This window comes from Cherax quadricarinatus, chromosome 40 (assembly GCF_038502225.1).
Source record: "Cherax quadricarinatus isolate ZL_2023a chromosome 40, ASM3850222v1, whole genome shotgun sequence".
Lineage (NCBI taxonomy): Eukaryota > Metazoa > Arthropoda > Malacostraca > Decapoda > Parastacidae > Cherax > Cherax quadricarinatus.
In genome coordinates, this window is record NC_091331.1 from 18,211,404 (window position 1) to 18,232,999 (window position 21,596).

Below are 21,596 nucleotides of genomic sequence, written 5' to 3' on the forward strand. Positions count from 1 at the left end.
ACTAGTCCAGGGATAGGTTAAAGCTTGCCCAAAATGTTCTGCATAACCATATGTTACACAGTTTTCTAAAATCTATGTAACATGTGAAAATAATTTTATCATCATATCATCATCAACATCGTAGTGTACAGTATTTTTGCTTTTAGGATTATAATTTTTATCATGAGCATTTACTGTTTTTTTTTTTTTTTCAACAAGTCGGCCGTCTCCCACCGAGGCAGAGTGACCCAAAAAAGAAAGAAAATCCCCAAAAAGAAAATGCTTTCATCATCATTCAACACTTTCACACCACACACACATAATCACTGTTTTTGCAGAGGTGCTCAGAATACAACAGTTTAGAAGCATATACGTATAAAGATACACAACATATCCCTCCAAACTGCCAATATTGGCATTTACTGTTACCATTATATAATAAAAACTGTTAATTCTTTATGCAGTACAAAATAATGTAGTTTACATATAATAAAACACTGGTAGGCACAAAAGAAAGCCACTAGTATTTAACACCATAGAATATTAAGCAGAATTTTTTATGCAGTTAACTACAATCATTTGTACAATAAGAAAGGTAGCTAATGAACAAATGGTACAATTTTAAAAGTATGACTTACTATTTCAAACTGATTCAATGATCTTTAGTTTTGTGGAATGAGTGAATAAAGATGAAGATATGAAGATGCAGGAAATTACTTAGTTACAGCAGAAACAGAAAGAGACAAAACATGTATCATGGATTTACAGTTGCCTGTAGCAACTATACTTAGCTCAATCAGGCCATCGATACTTAATTCAGCATAATAAGAATTTTCAGCACACTGGAACAGTGCCAATCACATACAGCAAATGCATACAATGCAGCACTGAAATACTTTACTGTATCTTGGTCATTTGAAACCCTGCAATGTTCTACAGGGCTCTGCACTGCATCCTTTATAAGGACATTGTTTTCTTATCAGAAGCACTAGTGAATGCTAAACTGGATTTTCAGAATATCAAATATTAAAGTCTTACAAGAAAAAATACAGAATCAAAAACTGAACTTTATTTGGAGTTTCTGAGAAAGTTTACATTAAAATGATGTAAACTGGTTATCGTGCATTTACTCCAATTTCACAGAAAAATCAGTTTTATTTATAAATCTAACCTGCATTCTATGATCCACTGCTGCTTTTTAGAGTATTATGTTTATATCCCCTGCAGAGGGTTCAAACTCATGTTATTTACTACAAATGTACTACATTTTAATATAAAATGTAATTTTTTCTTTTATTTTGATGCAAATTCTATTACCAGTACAGCATTTCCAACCGGTTTTCTTATGAAGCATGTGACCAATATCAAAACAATATGCTGCACATATTGGCTACATAACATTTATTGGATAATAGCTTTCTTAAAAGGAGTTCTACACAGCAGAGGTGACTGCTCATGAGACATATTACAATAACATAACTTCAATCACTTTAATAAGGCTACCGTAATACAGGTATCCATCCAACCTTCTTGGTAGAGATATAAAATAATCACCTCATTTTAGGCACTATAGTATAGGTATCCACTCACCTTCATCACAGCATTTTTCCATGCCATCCTAGCCATCAACTTCTTATCAACAGCCTTTTCTTCCCGTCTTTTCTTGAGACCCGCACGGAATACTACAGAGAAGAATCGGTTACCACAGCCATTTGGCAACGACTGGCACTCATCGTGACTGTAAGAAATAGATTTCTTATTTAAATATCTCATGACATGCCAGCATCAAGACAACTGAGTGGACTTTCCTGACTTTTGACTTTTTTCAAATGTATGAATAGACTAAAAAAGACCCAAAGAGGTGTGCACAAGTCAAAAATATTGGTAGACGGAAGATCTGAAAGTATGAAAAACTGTGTGTACTAGTATGCTGGACACACAGAAGCACCTGCATACTAGTACATCAGATACAGCTTATGAGTTAAAACCTAAGTGAATATAACACAGGTTGTGAGTTACAATTACTGTACTGTATATAGTTTGGGGTAAGGCTATCAAGAAATTACAGAATATATGAGCAATAAAGGACAAACTTTTACAATGACACAAAATTATTTGTTTGAAATAAAATGCAACGAACATGAAAAAAAACGTTATCACAACATATTTCATGAAATCAAAGTAAACATGATTGCAAATAAATCGTAAAATGAGTGGGGTAGGGCAGTTTTAGGATTCATTGCCAAGCATTTGAGCTCCACCTGTTCTGTGATTTACAACATGTTAGTAGAGGAGCCCCACAAAAACAATATTAAATACTTGTTTTAATAGTTACAGGTATTAATTTAGATAACCTACCAGAAAGAAAAATTGCATGAAAGTGTTTGAGGATGATGCAGAAATCTTCTACAGAGTAAGATATCAACAACTGTAAAGCCTTGCAAGAAGAATTTTATAACATGAACAAATGAAGAAAAAATGGACTTTGGAATTTAATGCAAACTGAATGCAATGGAAAAACTGAAAACTCAAATAGATTCCATGAAGATCACATTGTGGGTGATTAAAAACCTAATCACTGAAAAGAGAGGGAGGGAGAGGGAGAGAAGGAGAGAGGGAGACAAGGGGAGAGGGAGACAAGGGGAGAGGGAGAGAAGGGGAGAGGGAGAGAAGGGGAGAGGGAGAGAAGGGGAGAGGGAGAGAAGGGGAAAGGGAGAGAAGGGGAAAGGGAGAGAAGGGGAGAGGGAGAGAAGGGGAGAGGGACATATATATATATATATATATATATACACACAGTACAGTACATTTCTTTCTTTCAACAAACTGGCCATATCCCACTGAGGCAGGGTGGCCCAAAAGGAAAAACGCAAGTTTCTCCTCTTAAATTTAGTAATACAACCTCTCCTCCCTTAACGATGAAGTTCCGTTCCTAATCATAGTGAGTTTGTATCGACCATTTTTTATACTGTTTCAACATCACCTTTGCACCATTTATATAATTTCTGGAATATTTTTTCATGTTTATATAGTAGTGTACTATATATTGTAATAAACAGAACAGAGGAAATCAGCTCTAATATACATTATTTAGGTATGCATACTGGTCAGAGGACGTCGTAAGTCTGAGGCACAAATAACCCGCACATAAAAGAGAGAAGCTTACGACGACGTTTCGGTCCGACTTGGACCATTGACAAAGTGACTTTGTCAATGGTCCAAGTCGGACCGAAACGTCGTCGTAAGCTTCTCTCTTTTATGTGCGGGTTATTTGTGTATCGTTCCAGTCACGGTATTGTGCCTTTTTGTTATTTAAGTCTGAGACGTCAGTAAACAAGTACAGTGGACCCCCAGTTTGCGATATCAATCCGTTCCTGAGAGCTCATCGTAAACCAAAATTATCGAAAAGCGAATCAATTTTCCCCATAAGAAATAATGAAAATCAAATTAATCCGTGCAAGACACCCAAAAGTATGAAAAAAAAAATTATTACTACATGAAATATTAAGTTTAATGCACACAAACTGAAGAAGACATGCACAGTTTGTAGTACTCTACTAACAATAGAATACATGACACTTACCTTTAATGAAGATCTGGTGATGATTGATGGGATGGGAGGAGGGGAGTGTGTGGATGGTGTTAATGTTCAGAAGCGGAATCCCCTTCCATTAGGACTTGAGGTAGCAAGTCCTTTTCCGGGGTTACTTCCCTTCTTCTTTTAATGCCACTAGGACCAGCTTGAGAGTCACTGGACTTCTGTCGCACAACATATCTGTCCATAGAGGCCTGTACCTCTCGCTCCTTTATGACTTTCCTAAAGTGGTTCACAACACTGTCATTGTACAGGTTGCCAACACGGCTTGCAGTAGCTGTGTCAGGGTGATTTTCATCAAAAAAGGTTTGTACTTCAAGCCACTTTGCACACATTTCCTTAATCTTTGAAGTAGGCAACTTCTTCAATTTCTCTATCCCCTCCTACGAAGCAGTTTCCTCAGGTCTGGCCTCTTGCTGTTGAAGATGATCTAGCAGCTCATCAGTGGTTAGTTTGTCATTGTCCTCCTCCACCAACTCTTCCACATCCTCCCCACTAACCTCCAACCCCAAGGACTTTCCCAATGCCACAATGGATTCCTCAACTGGCATAGGATTCCCTTCAAAATCCCTTTTGTCTACACATCCTGGCCACAGTTTTTTTCCAAGCAGAGTTCAAGGTCCTCTTAGTCACTCCCTCCCAAGCCTTACCTATAAGGTTTACACAATTGAGGATATTAAAGTGATCCTTCCAAAACTCTTTTAGAGTCAATCGAGTGTCTGTGGTCACTTCAAAGCACCTTTCAAACATAGCTTTTGTGTACAGTTTCTTGAAGTTGGTAATGACCTGCTGGTCCATGGGCTGCATGAGAGGAGTGGTATTAGGAGGCAAAAACTTGACCTTAATGAAGCTCATGTCCCCAGGGGCAATGTCTAATACCAGGAGGCACTTAAGGTCTAATTTCTTTTCAATTAGGTAATTTTTCACATTGGGGGCAAATGCATGATGTAACCAGTCATAGAAAAGTCCCTAGTGACCCATGCCTTACTGTTTGCCCTCCACAGCACACACAAATTAGCCTTGAGGATATTCTTTTGCCTGAATGCTCTGGGAGTTTGAGTGATACACCAATAAAGGCTTCACTTTGCAATCACCACTAGCATTGGCACACATCAGAAGAGTAAGCCTGTCTTTCATAGGCTTATGTCCAGGGAGTGCCTTTTCCTCCTGAGTAATGTAGGTCCTGCTTGGCAATTTCTTCCAAAACAGGCCTGTTTTGTCGCAATTAAACACTTGTTCAGGTTTCAAGTCTTCACTGTCTATGTAATCCTTGAATTCCTTCACATATTTTTCAGCTGATTTTTGGTCCGAACTGGCAGCCTCACCATACCTAATCACACTATGTATGCCACTACGATTCTTAAATCTTTCAAACCAACCTTTGCTGGCCTTAAATTCACTCGCATCACCGCTAGTTGCAGGCAATTTCTTTACCAAATCGTCATGCAACTGCCTAGCCTTTTCACAAATGATCGCTTGAGAGATGCTATCTCCTGCTATCTGTTTTTCATTTATCCACACCAATAAGAGTCTCTCAACATCTTCTAACACTTGTGGTCATTGTTTCGTAATCACAGTTGCACCTTTTGCAACAACAGCTTCCTTGATTGCCGTTTTCCTTGTCACTATAGTAGCGATGGTTGATTGGGATTGGGGTTTTGTATACAACCTGGCCAGCTCCGACACATGTACTCCACTTTCGTACTTTGCAATTATCTCTTTCTTCATTTCAATAGTCATTAGCACCCTTTTTCTCGAAGGGTTGGCACTAGAAGCTTTCTTGGGGCCCATGGTGACTTATTTTGCAGAAACAAGCACCAAAAACACTGATAATATGAAATGTACCGAATGTATCCTTTGATGCGACTGCACTGGCTGGCTTGTAAACACTGGCACACATGGGGCAGTTCAGGCCACATGTGGACACGTGTCAGAAGAATCGCGTATACCGGGTTTTTTAATGGGAACTGAGGCAAAATTTTTGCGTTAAAATGTATCGAATACCGAATTTATCGGATACCGATGCTATCGCAAACCGGGGGTCCACTGTACATCGCTAAGTGAGGAGAGGCTGTATATATAAGAGAAGGGGTTACTAGCCCCTTGCTCTCAGCATTTCAGTTGCCCCTTATGACATACATACATATATATATATATATATATATATATACAGTGGACCCCCGCTTAACGATCACCTCCAAATGCGACCAATTATGTAAGTGTATTTATGTAAGTGCGTTTGTACGTGTATGTTTGGGGGTCTGAAATGGACTAATCTACTTCACAATATTCCTTATGGGAAAAAATTCGGTCAGTACTGGCACCTGAACATACTACTGGAATGAAAAAAGTTCGTTAACCGGGGGTCCACTGTATATATATATATATATATATATATACAATGCTTTCCATGTCATTCTACTTTGATCCATTCTCTCTAAATGACCAAACCACCTCAACAACCCCTCTTCTGCCCTCTGACTAATGCTTTTATTAACTCCACACCTTCTCCTAATTTCCACACTCCGAATTTTCTGCATAATATTTACACCACACATTGCCCTTAGACAGGACATCTCCACTGCCTCCAACCGTCTCCTCGCTGCTGCATTTACCACCCAAGCTTCACATCCATATAAGAGTGTTGGTACTACTATACTTTCATACATTCCCTTCTTTGCCTCCATAGATAACGTTTTTTGACTCCACATATACCTCAACGCACCACTCACCTTTTTTCCCTCATCAATTCTATGATTAACCTCATCCTTCATAAATCCATCCGCCGACACGTCAACTCCCAAGTATCTGAAAACATTCACTTCTTCCATACTCCTCCTCCCCAATTTGATATCCAATTTTTCTTTATCTAAATCATTTGATACCCTCATCACCTTACTCTTTTCTATGTTCACTTTCAACTTTCTACCTTTACACACATTCTCAAACTCATCCACTAACCTTTGCAATTTTTCTTTAGAATCTCCCATAAGCACAGTATCATCAGCAAAAAGTAACTGTGTCAATTCCCATTTTGAATTTGATTCCCCATAATTTAATCCCACCCCTCTCCCGAACACCCTAGCATTTACTTCTTTTACAACCCCATCTATAAATATATTAAACAACCATGGTGACATTACACATCCCTGTCTAAGACCTACTTTTACCGGGAAGTATTCTCCCTCTTTTCTACACACCCTAACCTGAGCCTCACTATCCTCATAAAAGCTCTTTACAGCATTTAGTAACTTACCACCTATTCCATATACTTGCAACATCTGCCACATTGCTCCTCTATCCACTCTATCATATGCCTTTTCTAAATCCATAAATGCAATAAAAACTTCCCTACCTTTATCTAAATACTGTTCACATATATGCTTCAATGTAAACACTTGATCTACACATCCCCTACCCACTCTGAAACCTCCTTGTTCGTCCGCAATTCTACATTCTGTCTTACCTCTAATTCTTTCAATTATAACCCTACCGTATACTTTTCCTGGTATACTCAGTAAACTTATTCCTCTATAATTTTTACAATCTCTTTTGTCCCCTTTCCCTTTATATAAAGGGACTATACATGCTCTCCGCCAATCCCTAGGTACCTTCCCCTCTTTCATACATTTATTAAACAAAAGTACCTACCACTCCAACACTATATCCCCCCCTGCTTTTAACATTTCTGTCATGATCCCATCAGTTCCAGCTGCTTTACCCCCTTTCATTCTACGTAATGCCTCACGTACCTCCACCACACTTACAGTCTGCTCTTCTTCACTCCTAAAAGATGGTATACCTCCCTGGCCAGTGCATGAAATTACCGCCTCCCTTTCTTCCTTAACATTTAAAAGTTCCTCAAAATATTCTCGCCATCTACCTAATATATATATATATATATATATATATACAGTGGTCCCTCAATAATTGTCCGGCCTGAAAGTCGTCCATTTCGGAAATAGTCCTGTTTTTTCGTCAAAATATTGGCCCGGAAATGGTCCGGTAACTCGCTAATAGACCTTCGTCCCAGACGCGTATGCACGGTCTGAGCAGCCTCGAGCCGCCTCAGCCTTTCCTTCCCAGCCAGTGTGCCATTGTTTACCAGTGAGCGACGGTCCCCTCACGTGCTCCAGTGAAATATTTCATAATATTTCATTTATTTTAGTGCTTGCAAGTTATTTAAGTGCTAAATAAGCTACCATGGCTCCAAAGAAAGCTCCTAGTGCCAAGCCTTTGGTAAAGAAGGTGAGAAATACGATTGAATTTAAGAAAAACATCATTGAACAATATGATAGTGGCGTACGTGTGGGCGAACTCGCCAGGATGTATAACAAATCCCGTACAACCATATCTTCCATCATAGCCAAGAAAAAGGAAATCAAGGATGCTGTTGTTGCAAAGGGGGTAAATATGCTGACAAAAATGAGATCACCAGTACTCGAAGATGTTGAGAAGTTATTATTGGTGTGGATAAATGAGAAACAATTAGCAGGAGACAGTCTTATGACGTCGCTTATTTGTGAAAAGGCTAGGCAGTTGCATGACGATTTGGTAAAGAAATTGCCTGCAACTAGTGATGATGTGAGTGAATTTAAGGCTAGCAAAGGCTGGTTTGAGAGATTTAAGAAGCGTACTGGCATACACAGTGTGGTAAGGCATGGTGAGGCTGCCAGTTCGGACCACAAGGCGGCTGAAAAATATGTGCATGAATTCCAGGAGTACATAAACAGTGAAGGACTGAAACCTGAACAAGTGTTCAATTGTGACGAAACAGGCCTCTTTTGGAAGAAAATGCCAAAGAGGACCTTCATTACACAAGAGGAAAAGGCAATGCCAGGACACAAGCCTATGAAAGACAGGCTGACGCTAATGTTCTGTGCTAATGCTAGTGGGTATTTCAAAGTGAAGCCGTTACTAGTGTACCATTCTGAAAATCCCAGAGTGTTCAGGAAAAACAATGTTATGAAGAGTAAATTGTGTGTGTTTTGGAAATCTAATAGTAAGGCATGGGTCACGAGGGAAATTTTTGTAGAGTGGTTCAACGAAGTGTTTGGCCCTAGTGTAAAGAATTACCTCCTGGAAAAGAAATTGGATCTCAAGTGCCTCCTAGTAATGGACAATGCACCTGCTCATCCTCCAAACTTGGATGACCTAATTCTGAAGGAGTTTGGGTTCATCACAGTAAAGTTCTTGCCCCCGAATACCACTCCTCTCCTCCAACCCATGGACCAGCAGGTCATTGCAAACTTTAAAAAACTCTACACCAAAGCAATGTTTGAAAGGTGCTTGAATGTGACCTCAGACACTCACTTGACCCTACGAGATTTTTGGAAAGAACATTTCAGTATTCTCCATTGTGTAAGCCTTATAGGTAAGGCTTGGGAGGGAGTGACTACCAGGACTTTGAACTCTGCTTGGAGAAAATTGTGGCCAGATTGTGTCCACAAGAGGGATTTTGAAGGGTTTGGGGCTGACCCTGATGAGCCTATGTCAGTTGTTAAATCCATTGTGGCACTGGGGGCTTCCATGGGGTTGGATGTGAGTTTGGAGGATGTGGAAGAGTTGGTGGAGGACCACAACAAAGAGCTAACCACTGAGGAGCTGCAAGAGCTTCAGCAGGAACAGCAACAGATGGCAGCTCTGAATCTTGCTACAGAGGAGGAGGAGGAAGAGAGATGGAGGAAGGTGCCTTCTTCAGAAATTAAGGAGATTTTTGAAATGTGGGGTAGGATGGAAAGATTTATGGAGAAACATCACCCAGAGAAGGATGTTGCAAGCCATATTGGCAACTTGTACAGTGACAGAGTCTTGGCCCATTTTAGGGAAGTTTTAAAGAGACGCCAGAAACAGAGCTCTCTGGACAGTTTTTTTGTGAGACAGGACTCCAGTGACTCTCAAGGTGGTCCTAGTGGCATTAAGAAACAGAGAAGAGAAGTAACCCCAGAAAAGCAATTGGTACCCAAGGTGTTGATGGAAGGGGATTCCCCTTCCAAACAGTAATTCATCCAATCAGTCTCCTTCTCCAGTCTTCCATACACAAAGAAGAATCGCCAATAAAGGTAAGTGTTATTCTGTTAATGTTTAATTCATCATGTGCCACTGTATTGTTTATGTACTACATCTATATTTCATGTAAAAAAATTTTTTGCTTTAATACTTCTGGGTGTCAGGAACGGATTAACCCTTTCAGGGTCCAAGGCCCAAATCTGGAGTCACGCACCAGTGTCCAAGAATTTTCAAAAAAAAAAATTTGTTATTTTTTCTTATGAAATCGTAGAGAATCTTTTTGTGAAGGTAATAAAACAAAAAGTACGAAATTTGGTGGAAAATTGACGAAATTATGCTCTCGCGAATTTTGATGTGTCATGATATTTACGAATCGGCGATTTTGCCGACTTTGACTCCTATTTTAGGCCAATTACATTATTCCAAACAACCAAATTCTTAGCTATTTCACTAGTATTACTTCTATTCTATCAATTGAGCACAAGAAATCGCCAAGTCAACTGTTTCAACTACAAAATAAAGTGATCGGAAATTGTTAATTTGGCCAATTTAACACAAAGTTCAAAATATTCCAATTTCAAAATAGGGTCCAGAATGAACAATGTAGGCATTCCTTGCACTAAACTAACATTTCCTCTGTTCATTAGTTATGTTTTGAGGCTTTACAAATAAATTCCATTTTGATTTTTTATTCACATAATGAATTTTTATTCACACCAAAAAATAGAAGATTTACTGTTATGCAATACTGTAATAATTGTATAAATATCATCACCATATTTGTGAATGTATATTAGACCCACCAGCTGATGTGTATTAGACGTGCGAGGTCGTTTGTTTACTCTTGAATATCGGCAAAAATTTAACATTTCTGCTACTTTGAGCTCAGTTTCAAGCCATTTCCAATGCTAAAACCAATCAAAATCATCTCTATTTCTGTAATATGTCTTCCATTCTATCAAATGAGACCAAGAAATCGCAAATACAACTATAAAAAACATACGAAAAAACACTGCAAAGTTGCTGTTTTAATCGAAAAATCATGATTTCATTTTTTTTCTCTCATTATACAAAGTGTGCTGCAGGATCTGTTTTATGTGGTGCACACATACCACATAGATGTATTCTCTCATATCTAGGCCCAAATGTACCACTCACAGTTTATCAGAGTGAGCTGAGCTCATGGCGTAGATCTACGGTTTGGACCCTGAACGTAAAGCCGTAGATCTACGGGACGGACCCTGAAAGGGTTAATTGAATTTACATTATTTCTTATGGGGAAAATTGATTCGTAAATCGTCCATTTCGATAATAGTCCCACTTCCAGGAACGGATTACGGACGATTATTGAGGGACCACTGTGTGTATGTATGTATGTATATATATATATATATATATATATATATATATATATATATATATATATATATATATATATATATATATATATATATATATATAATGCGACCAATTATGTAAGTGTATTTATGTAAGTGCGTTTGTACGTGTATGTTTGGGGGTCTGAAATGGACTAATCTACTTCACAATATTCCTTATGGGAACAAATTCGGTCAGTACTGGCACCTGAACATACTTCTGGAATGAAAAAATATCGTTAACCGGGGGTCCACTGTACGTACAGTGGTCCCTCGCTTTTCGTAGTTCTCGGGAATCATACATTTCGGAAATCATAGGGATATTTTCGTATAAACATGGGCTCGCTTTTCATAGGTTGACTCGCGAGTAGTAGTTCGTCCGGGACGCACGGTGTGATCCAGGGCGGCAGCCAGTCTGGCAAAGTTTACCAGTGAGCGAAGGTCCCCTCATGTGCTCCTACGAAATATTTCATAATATTCCACTCATTTTAGTGCTTGCAAGTACTAAATAAGCTACCATGGCTCCAAAGAAAGCTCCTAGTGCCAAGCTTGTGGTAAAGAAGGTGAGAAATACGATTGAATTTAAGAAAAACATCATTGAACAATATGAAAGTGGCACAAGTGCGGCCAAACTGGCCAGGATGCATAAGAAACCCTACACAACCATATGTTCCATGGTGGCCAAGAAAAAGGAAATCAAGGATGCTGTTGTTGCAAAGGGGGTAACTATGCTGACAAAAATGAGATCACCAGTACTCGAAGAGGTTGAGAAGTTATTATTGGTGTGGATAAATGAGAAACAATTAGCAGGAGATACTCTTATGGCTTCAATTATTTGTGAAAAGGCTAGGCAGTTGCACAACGATCTGGTAAAGAAATTGCCTGAAAATAGTGGTGATGTGAGTGAATTTAAGGCCAGCAAAGGTTGGTTTGAGAGATTTAAGAACTGTACTGGCATACACAGTGTGGTAAGGCATGGTGAGGCTGCCAGTTCGGACCACAAGGCGGCTGAAAAATATGTGCATGAATTCAAGGAGTACATAGAGGCTGAAGGACTGAAACCTGAACAAGTGTTCAATTGTGACGAAACAGGCCTCTTTTGGAAGAAAATGCCAAAGAGGACCTTCATTACACAGGAGGAAAAGGCAATGCCAGGACACAAGCCTATGAAAGACAGGCTGACGCTAATGTTCCGTGCTAATGCTAGTGGGGATTTCAAAGTGAAGCCATTACTAGTGTACCATGAACATTAAAATGGTATAAAATACCGACAGATTGTTGGGTAAGACACATATGCAACAGTTAGGTATCTCTATTTCGAAACGTTTCGCCTACACAGTAGGCTTCTTCAGTCGAGTACAGAAAAGTTGATAGAAGCAGAAGATACTTGAAGACGATGTAATCAGTCCATCACCCTTAAAGTTTTGAGGTGGTCAGTCCCTCAGTCTGGAGAAGAGCATTGTTCCGTTGTCTGAAACAATATGAAGTTGAAGTGACAGGATGGAGCCCTTTATAGTGCAAGGAGGTGAGACGTAGGTTGCGTTGGGAGGGCAGGTCCCTCTCAAACCCAGCCGTTCTCACTAGTAGAGATTGTCGAAGTTGATGGTCTGTACCAAGATACCCTTGTGTTGCAGTGTCTGACAGAATGAATGTGTCTTACCCAACACTAGTGTACCATTCTGAAAATCCCAGAATGTTCAGGAAAAACAATGTTATGAAGAGTAAATTGTGTGTGTTTTGGAAATCTAATACAGTGGACCCCCGCATAACGATATTAAACCGTTCCTGAGAGCTCATTGTTATGCGAAATTATCATTATGCGAATGAATTTTCCCCATAAGAAATAATGGAAATCAAATTAATCCGTGCAAGACACCCCAAAGTATGAAAAAAAAATTTTTTCCCACATGAAATATTAATTTTAATACACACAAACTGAAAAAGACATGCACAGTTACATGACACTTACCTTTATTGAAGATCTGGTGATGACTGATGGGATGGGAGGAGGAGAGTCTAATGTTTAGAGTAGTCTCTTCCATTAAGACTTGAGGTGTCGTTTCAAAAAGCTCAAAGTTGTTTCCCTCTTCTTAATGTTATTTCAGACCAGTCAGAGTCACTGATTTGTCAAGACAACATCTCTCATAGAGTCTACTGCTCACATGACTTTCTCAGTGTGGTTCACAACATTGTCAGTGTAATATCACAAATGTCTGCAACAGCTGTTAGGTGATTGTCATCAAAGGCTGCACTTTGCCAATATTCCACACAGCTTACCTTGAAGTAGGCACTTCTTCACTTCTTCTCTCCCCTCCTCCAAGCAGTTTCTCAGGGTTCGCCTTCTGTGTGCCAGCTGAAGGATCACAGTCATCAGTGTTAAAGTTCTTTCATCACCCTTCTTCCACACCTCTTCACACACTCCCACAGCCCCAATCTCAGCGACTTTCAATGCCATTGTCGACCTCAACTGGCATAGGATTCTTCAGGTTAGTCACCTCAAAATCTCTTTGCCACAGCCTTCAGGCAGAGTTACTGTTCTTTAAAGTCATTTCTCCCTCCTGTCGCATTTATAGAAAGACACCGAGGATATTCAAAAGTGTGCTTCTCCAAAACTTCTTAGACAATTGAGTTTCTGAGGTCACTACAAAGCAATTCAACAGAAAGCGGTGTACAGCTCTTGAACAGACACCTGTTGTCCATGGGCTGCAGGAAAGTGTAGATAGAGGCAAAATCTCATTTTCATTTGAAGCTCATGTCCTCATAAACACTTCTGCTTGATCTGTAGATGACTCAGGCATTGTCTAACACAGCACTTGTGTTCATTTTTCAGTTAGCCACATTGGGGGCAATGCTTGGTGTAACCAGTCATAGAAAATTTTCAGACTCATGCCTATTGTTTGCTCATACACAATACACAGCCTTGAGATATGCCTTACTGAATGCTCTTGGAGTTTCTGAGATACACTACACTTTGCAATCACCACTAGCATTGGAACACATCAACAGAGTAAGCCTGTCTTTCATAGGCTTATGTCCTGGAAGTGCCTTTTCCTCCTGAGTAATGTAGGTCCTGCTTGGCATTTTCTTCCAAAACAGGCCTGTTTCATCACAATTAAACACTTGTTCAGGTTTCAGTCCTTCACTGTCTATGTACTCCTTGAATTCCTGCACATATTTTTCAGCTGCTTTGTGGTCTGAACTGGCAGCCTCACCATGCCTTATCACACTATGTATGCCACTACTCTTCTTAAATCTCTCAAACCAACCTTTGCTGGCCTTAAATTCACTCACATCATTACTAGTTGCAGGCATTTTTTTAATTAAATCCTCATGCAACTTCCTAGCCTTTTCACTTATGATCACTTGAGAGATGCTATTTCCTGCTATCTGTTTTTCATTTATCCACACCAATAAGAGTCTCTCAACATCTTCCATCACTTGTGATCTCTGTTTCGAAAACACAGTTGAACCTTTGGCAAGAACAGCTTCCTTGACTGCCGTTTTCTTGGACACAATAGTAGCGATGGTTGATTGGGGTTTACTATACAACCTGGCCAGCTCAGAGACACGCACTCCACTTTCATACTTAGCAATGATCTCTTTCTTCATCTCTATAGTAATTCTCACCCTTATTCCTGTAGGGTTGGCACTAGAAGCTTTCTTGGGCCCACTAGAAGCTTTCTTGGGGCCCATGGTCACTTATTTTGCAGATAAAATCACCAAAAACACTGTAATAATACGAAATGTTCTGATTGTATGCTTGGATGTTACGGCGGAGGCTGGCTGGTAAACAATGCCACCAGTGGAACATGTGAGGCTGGCTCAGGCCGCACATTAGACGCATCTCGGACGAATAGCGTTGAGCGGGTTTTTTAGCGGTATGCGAGGCAAAATCTTAGTGATAAAATGTATCGGTATGTGGATTTAACGTTATGTGATGCCAATGGTATGCGGGGGTCCACTGTAGTAAGGCATGGGTCACGAGGGAAATTTTCATTGAGTGGTTCAATGAAGTGTTTGGCCCTAATGTGAAGAACTACCTCCTGGAAAAGAAATTGGATTTCAAGTGCCTGCTAGTAATGGACAATGCACCTGCTCATCCTCCAAACTTGGATGACCTAATTTTCGAGGAGTTTGGGTTCATCACAGTAAAGTTCTTGCCCCCGAATACCACTTCACTCCTCCAGCCCATGGACCAGCAGGTCATTGCAAACTTTAAAAAACTCTACACCAAAGCAATGTTTCACAGGTGCTTGACTGTGACCACAGACACTCACTTGACCCCAAGGGAATTTTGGAGAGAACACTTCAGCATCCTCCATTGCATAACCCTTATAGGTATGGCTCGGGAGGGAGTGACTACCAGAACTTTGAACTCTGCTTGGAGAAAATTATGGCCAGATTGTGTCGACAAGAGGGATTTTGAAGGGTTTGGGACTGACCCTGATGAGCCTGTCTGTTGTTAAGTCAATTGTGGCACTGGGGAGTTTCATGGGGTTGGATGTGAGTTTGGAGAATGTGGAAGAATTGGTGGAAGACCACAACGAAGAGATCACCACTGAGGAGCTGCAAGAGCTTCAGCAGGAACAGCAACAGATCGCAGCTCAGAATCTTGCTGCAGAGGAGGAGGAAGAGAGATGGAAGAAGGTGCCTTCTTCAGAAATTAAAGAGATTTTTGCTATGTAGGGTAAGATGGAAAGCTTTATGGAGAAACATCACCCAGACAAGGATGTTGCAAGCCATGTTGGCAACATGTACAGTGGCAAAGTCTTGGGCCATTTTAGGGAAGTGTTAAAGAGATGCCAGAAACAGAGCTCTCTCCACAGTTATTTTGCGAGACAGGACTCCAGTGACTCTCAAGGTGGTCCTAGTGGCATTAAGAAACAGAGAAGAGAAGCAAACCCAGAAAACCAAATGGTACCTGAGGTGTTGATGGAAGGAGATTCCCCTTCCAAATTATAAACAATCCAATCTCTCTCCTCCTCCAATATCCCATACACTAAGAAGAATCTCCAATAAAGGTAAGTGTTATGTTGTTAATGTTTCATTCATCATTTCCCATTGCATTGTTTATGAACTACATGTATATTTCATGTAAAAAAATTTTTTGTTTTAATACTTCTGGGTGTCAGGAACGGATTAATTGTATTTACATTATTTCTTATGAGGAAAATTGATTCGCAAATCGTAGATTTCGTTAATAGTAGCAACTCCAGAAACGGATTAACTACGAAAAACGAGGGACCACTGTATATTGGGATATTGGCAGTTTGGAGGGATATGTAGTATCTTTCATACAGAGTAGGGGAGTTAGTAGATGGGGAGATGGAGGTACAGTGGACCCCCGCATAGCGAACGCCTTGCATAGCGAACAATCCGCATAGCGAACGCTTTGTTCGCTAAAATTTTGCCCCGCATAGTGGACAAAAACCCGCTCAGCGAACTTCGTCCGAGACGCGTCCAATCTGAGCCCTCAGCCAGCCTCACATGTGCCGCCCGTCCCATTGTTTACCAGCCAGCCTCCGCGGTAACATTCAAGCATACACTCGGAATATTTCGTATTATTACAGTGTTTTCGGTGCTGTTTGTGGAAAATAAGTGACCATGGGCCCCAAGAAAGCTTCTAGTGCCAACCCTACACCTCAAAGGGTAAGAATACCCATTGAAATGAAGAAAGAGATCATTGATAAGTATGAAAGTGGAGTACGTATCACCGACCTGGTCAGGTTGTACAAGAAACCAAAATCAACCATCGCTTCTATTGTGGGCAAGAAAACGGCAATCAAGGAAGCTGTTGTTGCCAAAGGTTTAACTGTGTTTTCGAAACAAAGATCGCAAGTGATGGAAGATGTTGAGAGACTCTTATTGGTGTGGATAAATGAAAAACAGCTAGCAGGAGATAGCGTCTCTCAAGCGATCATATGTGAAAAGGCTAGGAAGTTGCATGACGATTTAATTAAAAAAATGCCTGCAACTAGTGATGATGTGAGTGAATTTAAGGCCAGCAAAGGTTGGTTTGAGAGATTTAAGAAGCGTAGTGGCATCCATAGTGTGATACGGCATGGTGAGGCTGCCAGTTCGGACCACAAAGCGGCTGAAAAATATGTGCATGAATTCAAGGAGTACATAGAAACTGAAGGACTGGAACCTGAACAAGTGTTTAATTGTGATGAAACAGGCCTGTTCTGGAAGAAAATGCCAAGCAGGACCTACATTACTCAGGAGGAAAAGGCACTCCCAGGACATAAGCCTATGAAAGACAGGCTTACTTTGTTGATGTGTGCCAATGCTAGTGGTGATTGCAAAGTTAAGCCTTTATTAGTGTATCACTCTGAAACTCCCAGAGCGTTCAGGCAAAAGAATGTCCTCAAGGATAATTTGTGTGTGCTGTGGAGGGCAAACAGTAAGGCATGGGTCACTAGGGAATTTTTCTATAACTGGTTACACCATGCATTTGCCCCCAATGTGAAAGATTACCTAACTGAAAAGAAATTAGACCTTAAGTGCCTCCTGGTGTTAGACAATGCCCCTGGTCATCCTACAGACGTGGCAGAGCGACTTTATGGGGACATGAGCTTCATTAAGGTGAAGTTTTTGCCTCCTAATACCACTCCTCTCCTGCAGCCCATGGACCAGCAGGTCATTTCCAACTTCAAGAAACTGTACACAAAAGCTCTGTTTCAAAAGTGCTTTGAAGTGACCACAGACACTCGATTGACTCTAAAAGAGTTTTGGAAGGATCACTTTAATATCCTCAATTGTGTAAACCTTATAGGTAAGGCTTGGGAGGGAGTGACTAAGAGAACCTTGAACTCTGCTTGGAAGAAACTGTGGCCAGAATGTGTAGACAAAAGGGATTTTGAAGGGTTTGAGGCTAACCCTGAGAGGAGTAGTATACCAGTTGAGGAATCAATTGTGGAATTGGGGAAGTCCTTGGGGTTGGAGGTTAGTGGGGAGGATGTGGAAGAGTTGGTGGAGGAGGACAATGAAGAACTAACCACTGATGAGCTGATAGATCAACTTCAAGAGCAAGAGGCCAGACCTGGGGAAACTGGTTCAAAGGAGGGGAGAGAGAAATTGAAGGAATTGCCTACTTCAAAGATTAAGGAAATGTGTACAAAATGGCTTGAAGTGCAAACCTTTTTTGATGAAAATCACCCTCACACAGCTATTGCAAGCCGTGCTGGTGACTGTTACAATGACACTGTTGTGAACCACTTTAGACAAATCATAAAGGAACGAGAGGTACAGGCCACTATGGACAGATATGTTGTGCGAAAGAAGTCCAGTGACTCTGAAGCTGGTCCCAGTGGCATTAAAAGAAGAAGGGAAGTAACCCCAAAAAAGGACTTGCTACCTCAAGTCCTAATGGAAGGGGATTCCCCTTCTAAACACTAACACTCTCTCTCCCCTCCTCCCATCCCATCAATCATCACCAGATCTTCAATAAAAGTAAGTGTCATGTAATTGTGCATGCCTTTTTCAGTTTGTGTGTACTAAAATTAACATTTTTTTGTGGTAAAAAAAATTTTTTTTCATACTTTTGGGTGTCTTGCACGGATTAATTTTATTTCCATTATTTCTTATGGGGAAAATTAATTCGCATAGCGAACATTTCGCATAACGACCAGCCCTCTTGCACGGATTAAGTTCGCTATGCGGGGGTCCACTGTATTAGGTAGATGGTGAGAATATTTTGAGGAACTTTTAAATGTTAAGGAAGAAAGAGAGGCAGTAATTTCATGCACTGGTCAGGGAGGTATACCATCTTTTAGGAGTGAAGAAGAGCAGAATGTAAGTGTGGGGGAGGTACGTGAGGCATTACGTAGAATGAAAGGGGGTAAAGCAGCTGGAACTGATGGGATCATGACAGAAATGTTAAAAGCAGGGGGGGATATAGTGTTGGAGTGGTTGGTACTTTTGTTTAATCAATGTATGAATGAGGGGAAGGTACCTAGGGATTGGCGGAGAGCATGTATAGTCCCTTTATATAAAGGGAAAGGGGACAAAAGAGATTGTAAAAATTATAGAGGAATAAGTTTACTGAGTATACCAGGAAAAGTATATGGTAGGGTTATAATTGAAAGAATTAGAGGTAAGACAGAATGTAGAATTGCGGATGAGCAAGGAGGCTTCAGAGTGGGTAGGGGATGTGTAGATCAAGTGTTTACATTGAAGCATATATGTGAACAGTATTTAGATAAAGGTAGGGAAGTTTTTATTGCATTTATGGATTTAGAAAAGGCATATGATAGAGTGGATAGAGGAGAAATGTGGCAGATGTTGCAAGTTTATGGAATAGGTGGTAAGTTACTAAATGCTGTAAAGAGCTTTTATGAGGATAGTGAGGCTCAGGTTAGGGTGTGTAGAAGAGAGGGAGAATACTTCCCGGTAAAAGTAGGTCTTAGACAGGGATGTGTAATGTCACCATGGTTGTTTAATATATTTATAGATGGGGTTGTAAAAGAAGTAAATGCTAGGGTGTTCGGGAGAGGGGTGGGATTAAATTATGGGGAATCAATTTCAAAATGGGAATTGACACAGTTACTTTTTGCTGATGATACTGTGCTTATGGGAGATTCTAAAGAAAAATTGCAAAGGTTAGTGGATGAGTTTGAGAATGTGTGTAAAGGTAGAAAGTTGAAAGTGAACATAGAAAAGAGTAAGGTGATGAGGGTATCAAATGATTTAGATAAAGAAAAATTGGATATCAAATTGGGGAGGAGGAGTATGGAAGAAGTGAATGTTTTCAGATACTTGGGAGTTGACGTGTCGGCGGATGGATTTATGAAGGATGAGTTTAATCATAGAATTGATGAGGGAAAAAAGGTGAGTGGTGCGTTGAGGTATATGTGGAGTCAAAAAACGTTATCTATGGAGGCAAAGAAGGGAATGTATGAAAGTATAGTAGTACCAACACTCTTATATGGATGTGAAGCTTGGGTGGTAAATGCAGCAGTGAGGAGATGGTTGGAGGCAGTGGAGATGTCCTGTCTAAGGGCAATGTGTGGTGTAAATATTATGCAGAAAATTCGGAGTGTGGAAATTAGGAGAAGGTGTGGAGTTAATAAAAGCATTAGTCAGAGGGCAGAAGAGGGGTTGTTGAGGTGGTTTGGTCATTTAGAGAGAATGGATCAAAGCAGAATGACATGGAAAGGATATAAATCTATAGGGGAAGGAAAGAGAGGTAGGGGTCGTCCTCGAAAGGGTTGGAAAGAGGGGGTAAAGGAGGTTTTGTGGGCGAGGGGCTTGGACTTCCAGCAAGCGTGCATGAGCGTGTTAGATAGGAGTGAATGGAGACAAATGATACTTGGGACCTGACGATCTGTTGGAGTGTGAGCAGGGTAATATTTAGTGAAGGGATTCAGGGAAACCGGTTATTTTCATATAGTCGGACTTGAGTCCTGGAAATGGGAAGTACAATGCCTGCACTTTAAAGGAGTGGTTTGGGATATTGGCAGTTTGGAGGGATATGTTGTGTATCTTTATACGTATATGCTTCTAAACTGTTGTATTCTGAGCACATCTGCAAAAGCAGTGATAATGTGTGAGTGTGGTGAAAGTGTTGAATGATGATGAAAGTATTTTCTTTTTGGGGATTTTCTTTCTTTTTTGGGTCACCCTGCCTCGGTGGGAGACGACCGACTTGTTGAAAAAAAAAAAAAAAAAAATATATATATATATTTTTTTTTATTATCACACTGGCCGATTCCCACCAAGGCAGGGTGGCCCGAAAAAGAAAAACTTTCACCATCATTCACTCCATCACTGTCTTGCCAGAAGGGTGCTTTACACTACAGTTTTTAAACTGCAACATTAACACCCCTCCTTCAGAGTGCAGGCACTGTACTTCCCATCTCCAGGACTCAAGTCCGGCCTGCCGGTTTCCCTGAACCCCTTCATAAATGTTACTTTGCTCACACTCCAACAGCACGTCAAGTATTAAAAACCATTTGTCTCCATTCACTCCTATCAAACACGCTCATGCATACCTGCTGGAAGTCCAAGCCCCTCGCACACAAAACCTCCTTTACCCCCTCTCTCCAACCTTTCCTAGGCCGACCCCTACCCCGCCTTCCTTCCACTACAGACTGATACACTCTTGAAGTCATTCTGTTTCGGTCCATTCTCTCTACATGTCCGAACCACCTCAACAACCCTTCCTCAGCCCTCTGGACAACAGTTTTTGTAATCCCGCACCTCCTCCTAACTTCCAAACTACGAATTCTCTGCATTATATTCACACCACACATTGCCCTCAGACATGACATCTCTACTGCCTCCAGCCTTCTCCTCGCTGCAACATTCATCACCCATGCTTCACACCCATATAAGAGCGTTGGTAAAACTATACTCTCATACATTCCCCTCTTTGCCTCCAAGGACAAAGTTATTTGTCTCCACAGACTCCTAAGTGCACCACTCACTCTTTTTCCCTCATCAATTCTATGATTCACCTCATCTTTCATAGACCCATCCACTGACACGTCCACTCCCAAATATCTGAATACATTCACCTCCTCCATGCTCTCTCCCTCCAATCTGATATTCAATCTTTCATCACCTAATCTTTTTGTTATCCTCATAACCTTACTCTTTCCTGTATTCACCTTTAATTTTCTTCTTTTGCACACCCTACC

The 21,596-nt window shown here is 40.6% G+C and overlaps 1 protein-coding gene across 7 annotated transcripts in view; it reads right to left on the bottom strand.

Annotated features, from left to right (window-relative positions):
• LOC128706492 (eukaryotic elongation factor 2 kinase) overlaps nucleotides 1–21,596 on the bottom strand; it is a gene marked incomplete at its 3' end in the record, with an annotated part of 256,511 nt that overhangs the window by 126,607 nt on the left and 108,308 nt on the right. For all 7 annotated transcript variants that reach the window (XM_070092758.1, XM_070092762.1, XM_070092759.1 and 4 more), the window contains 1 exon segment: nucleotides 1,570–1,717. In XM_070092758.1, the coding sequence (XP_069948859.1) occupies nucleotides 1,570–1,717 (148 nt within the window).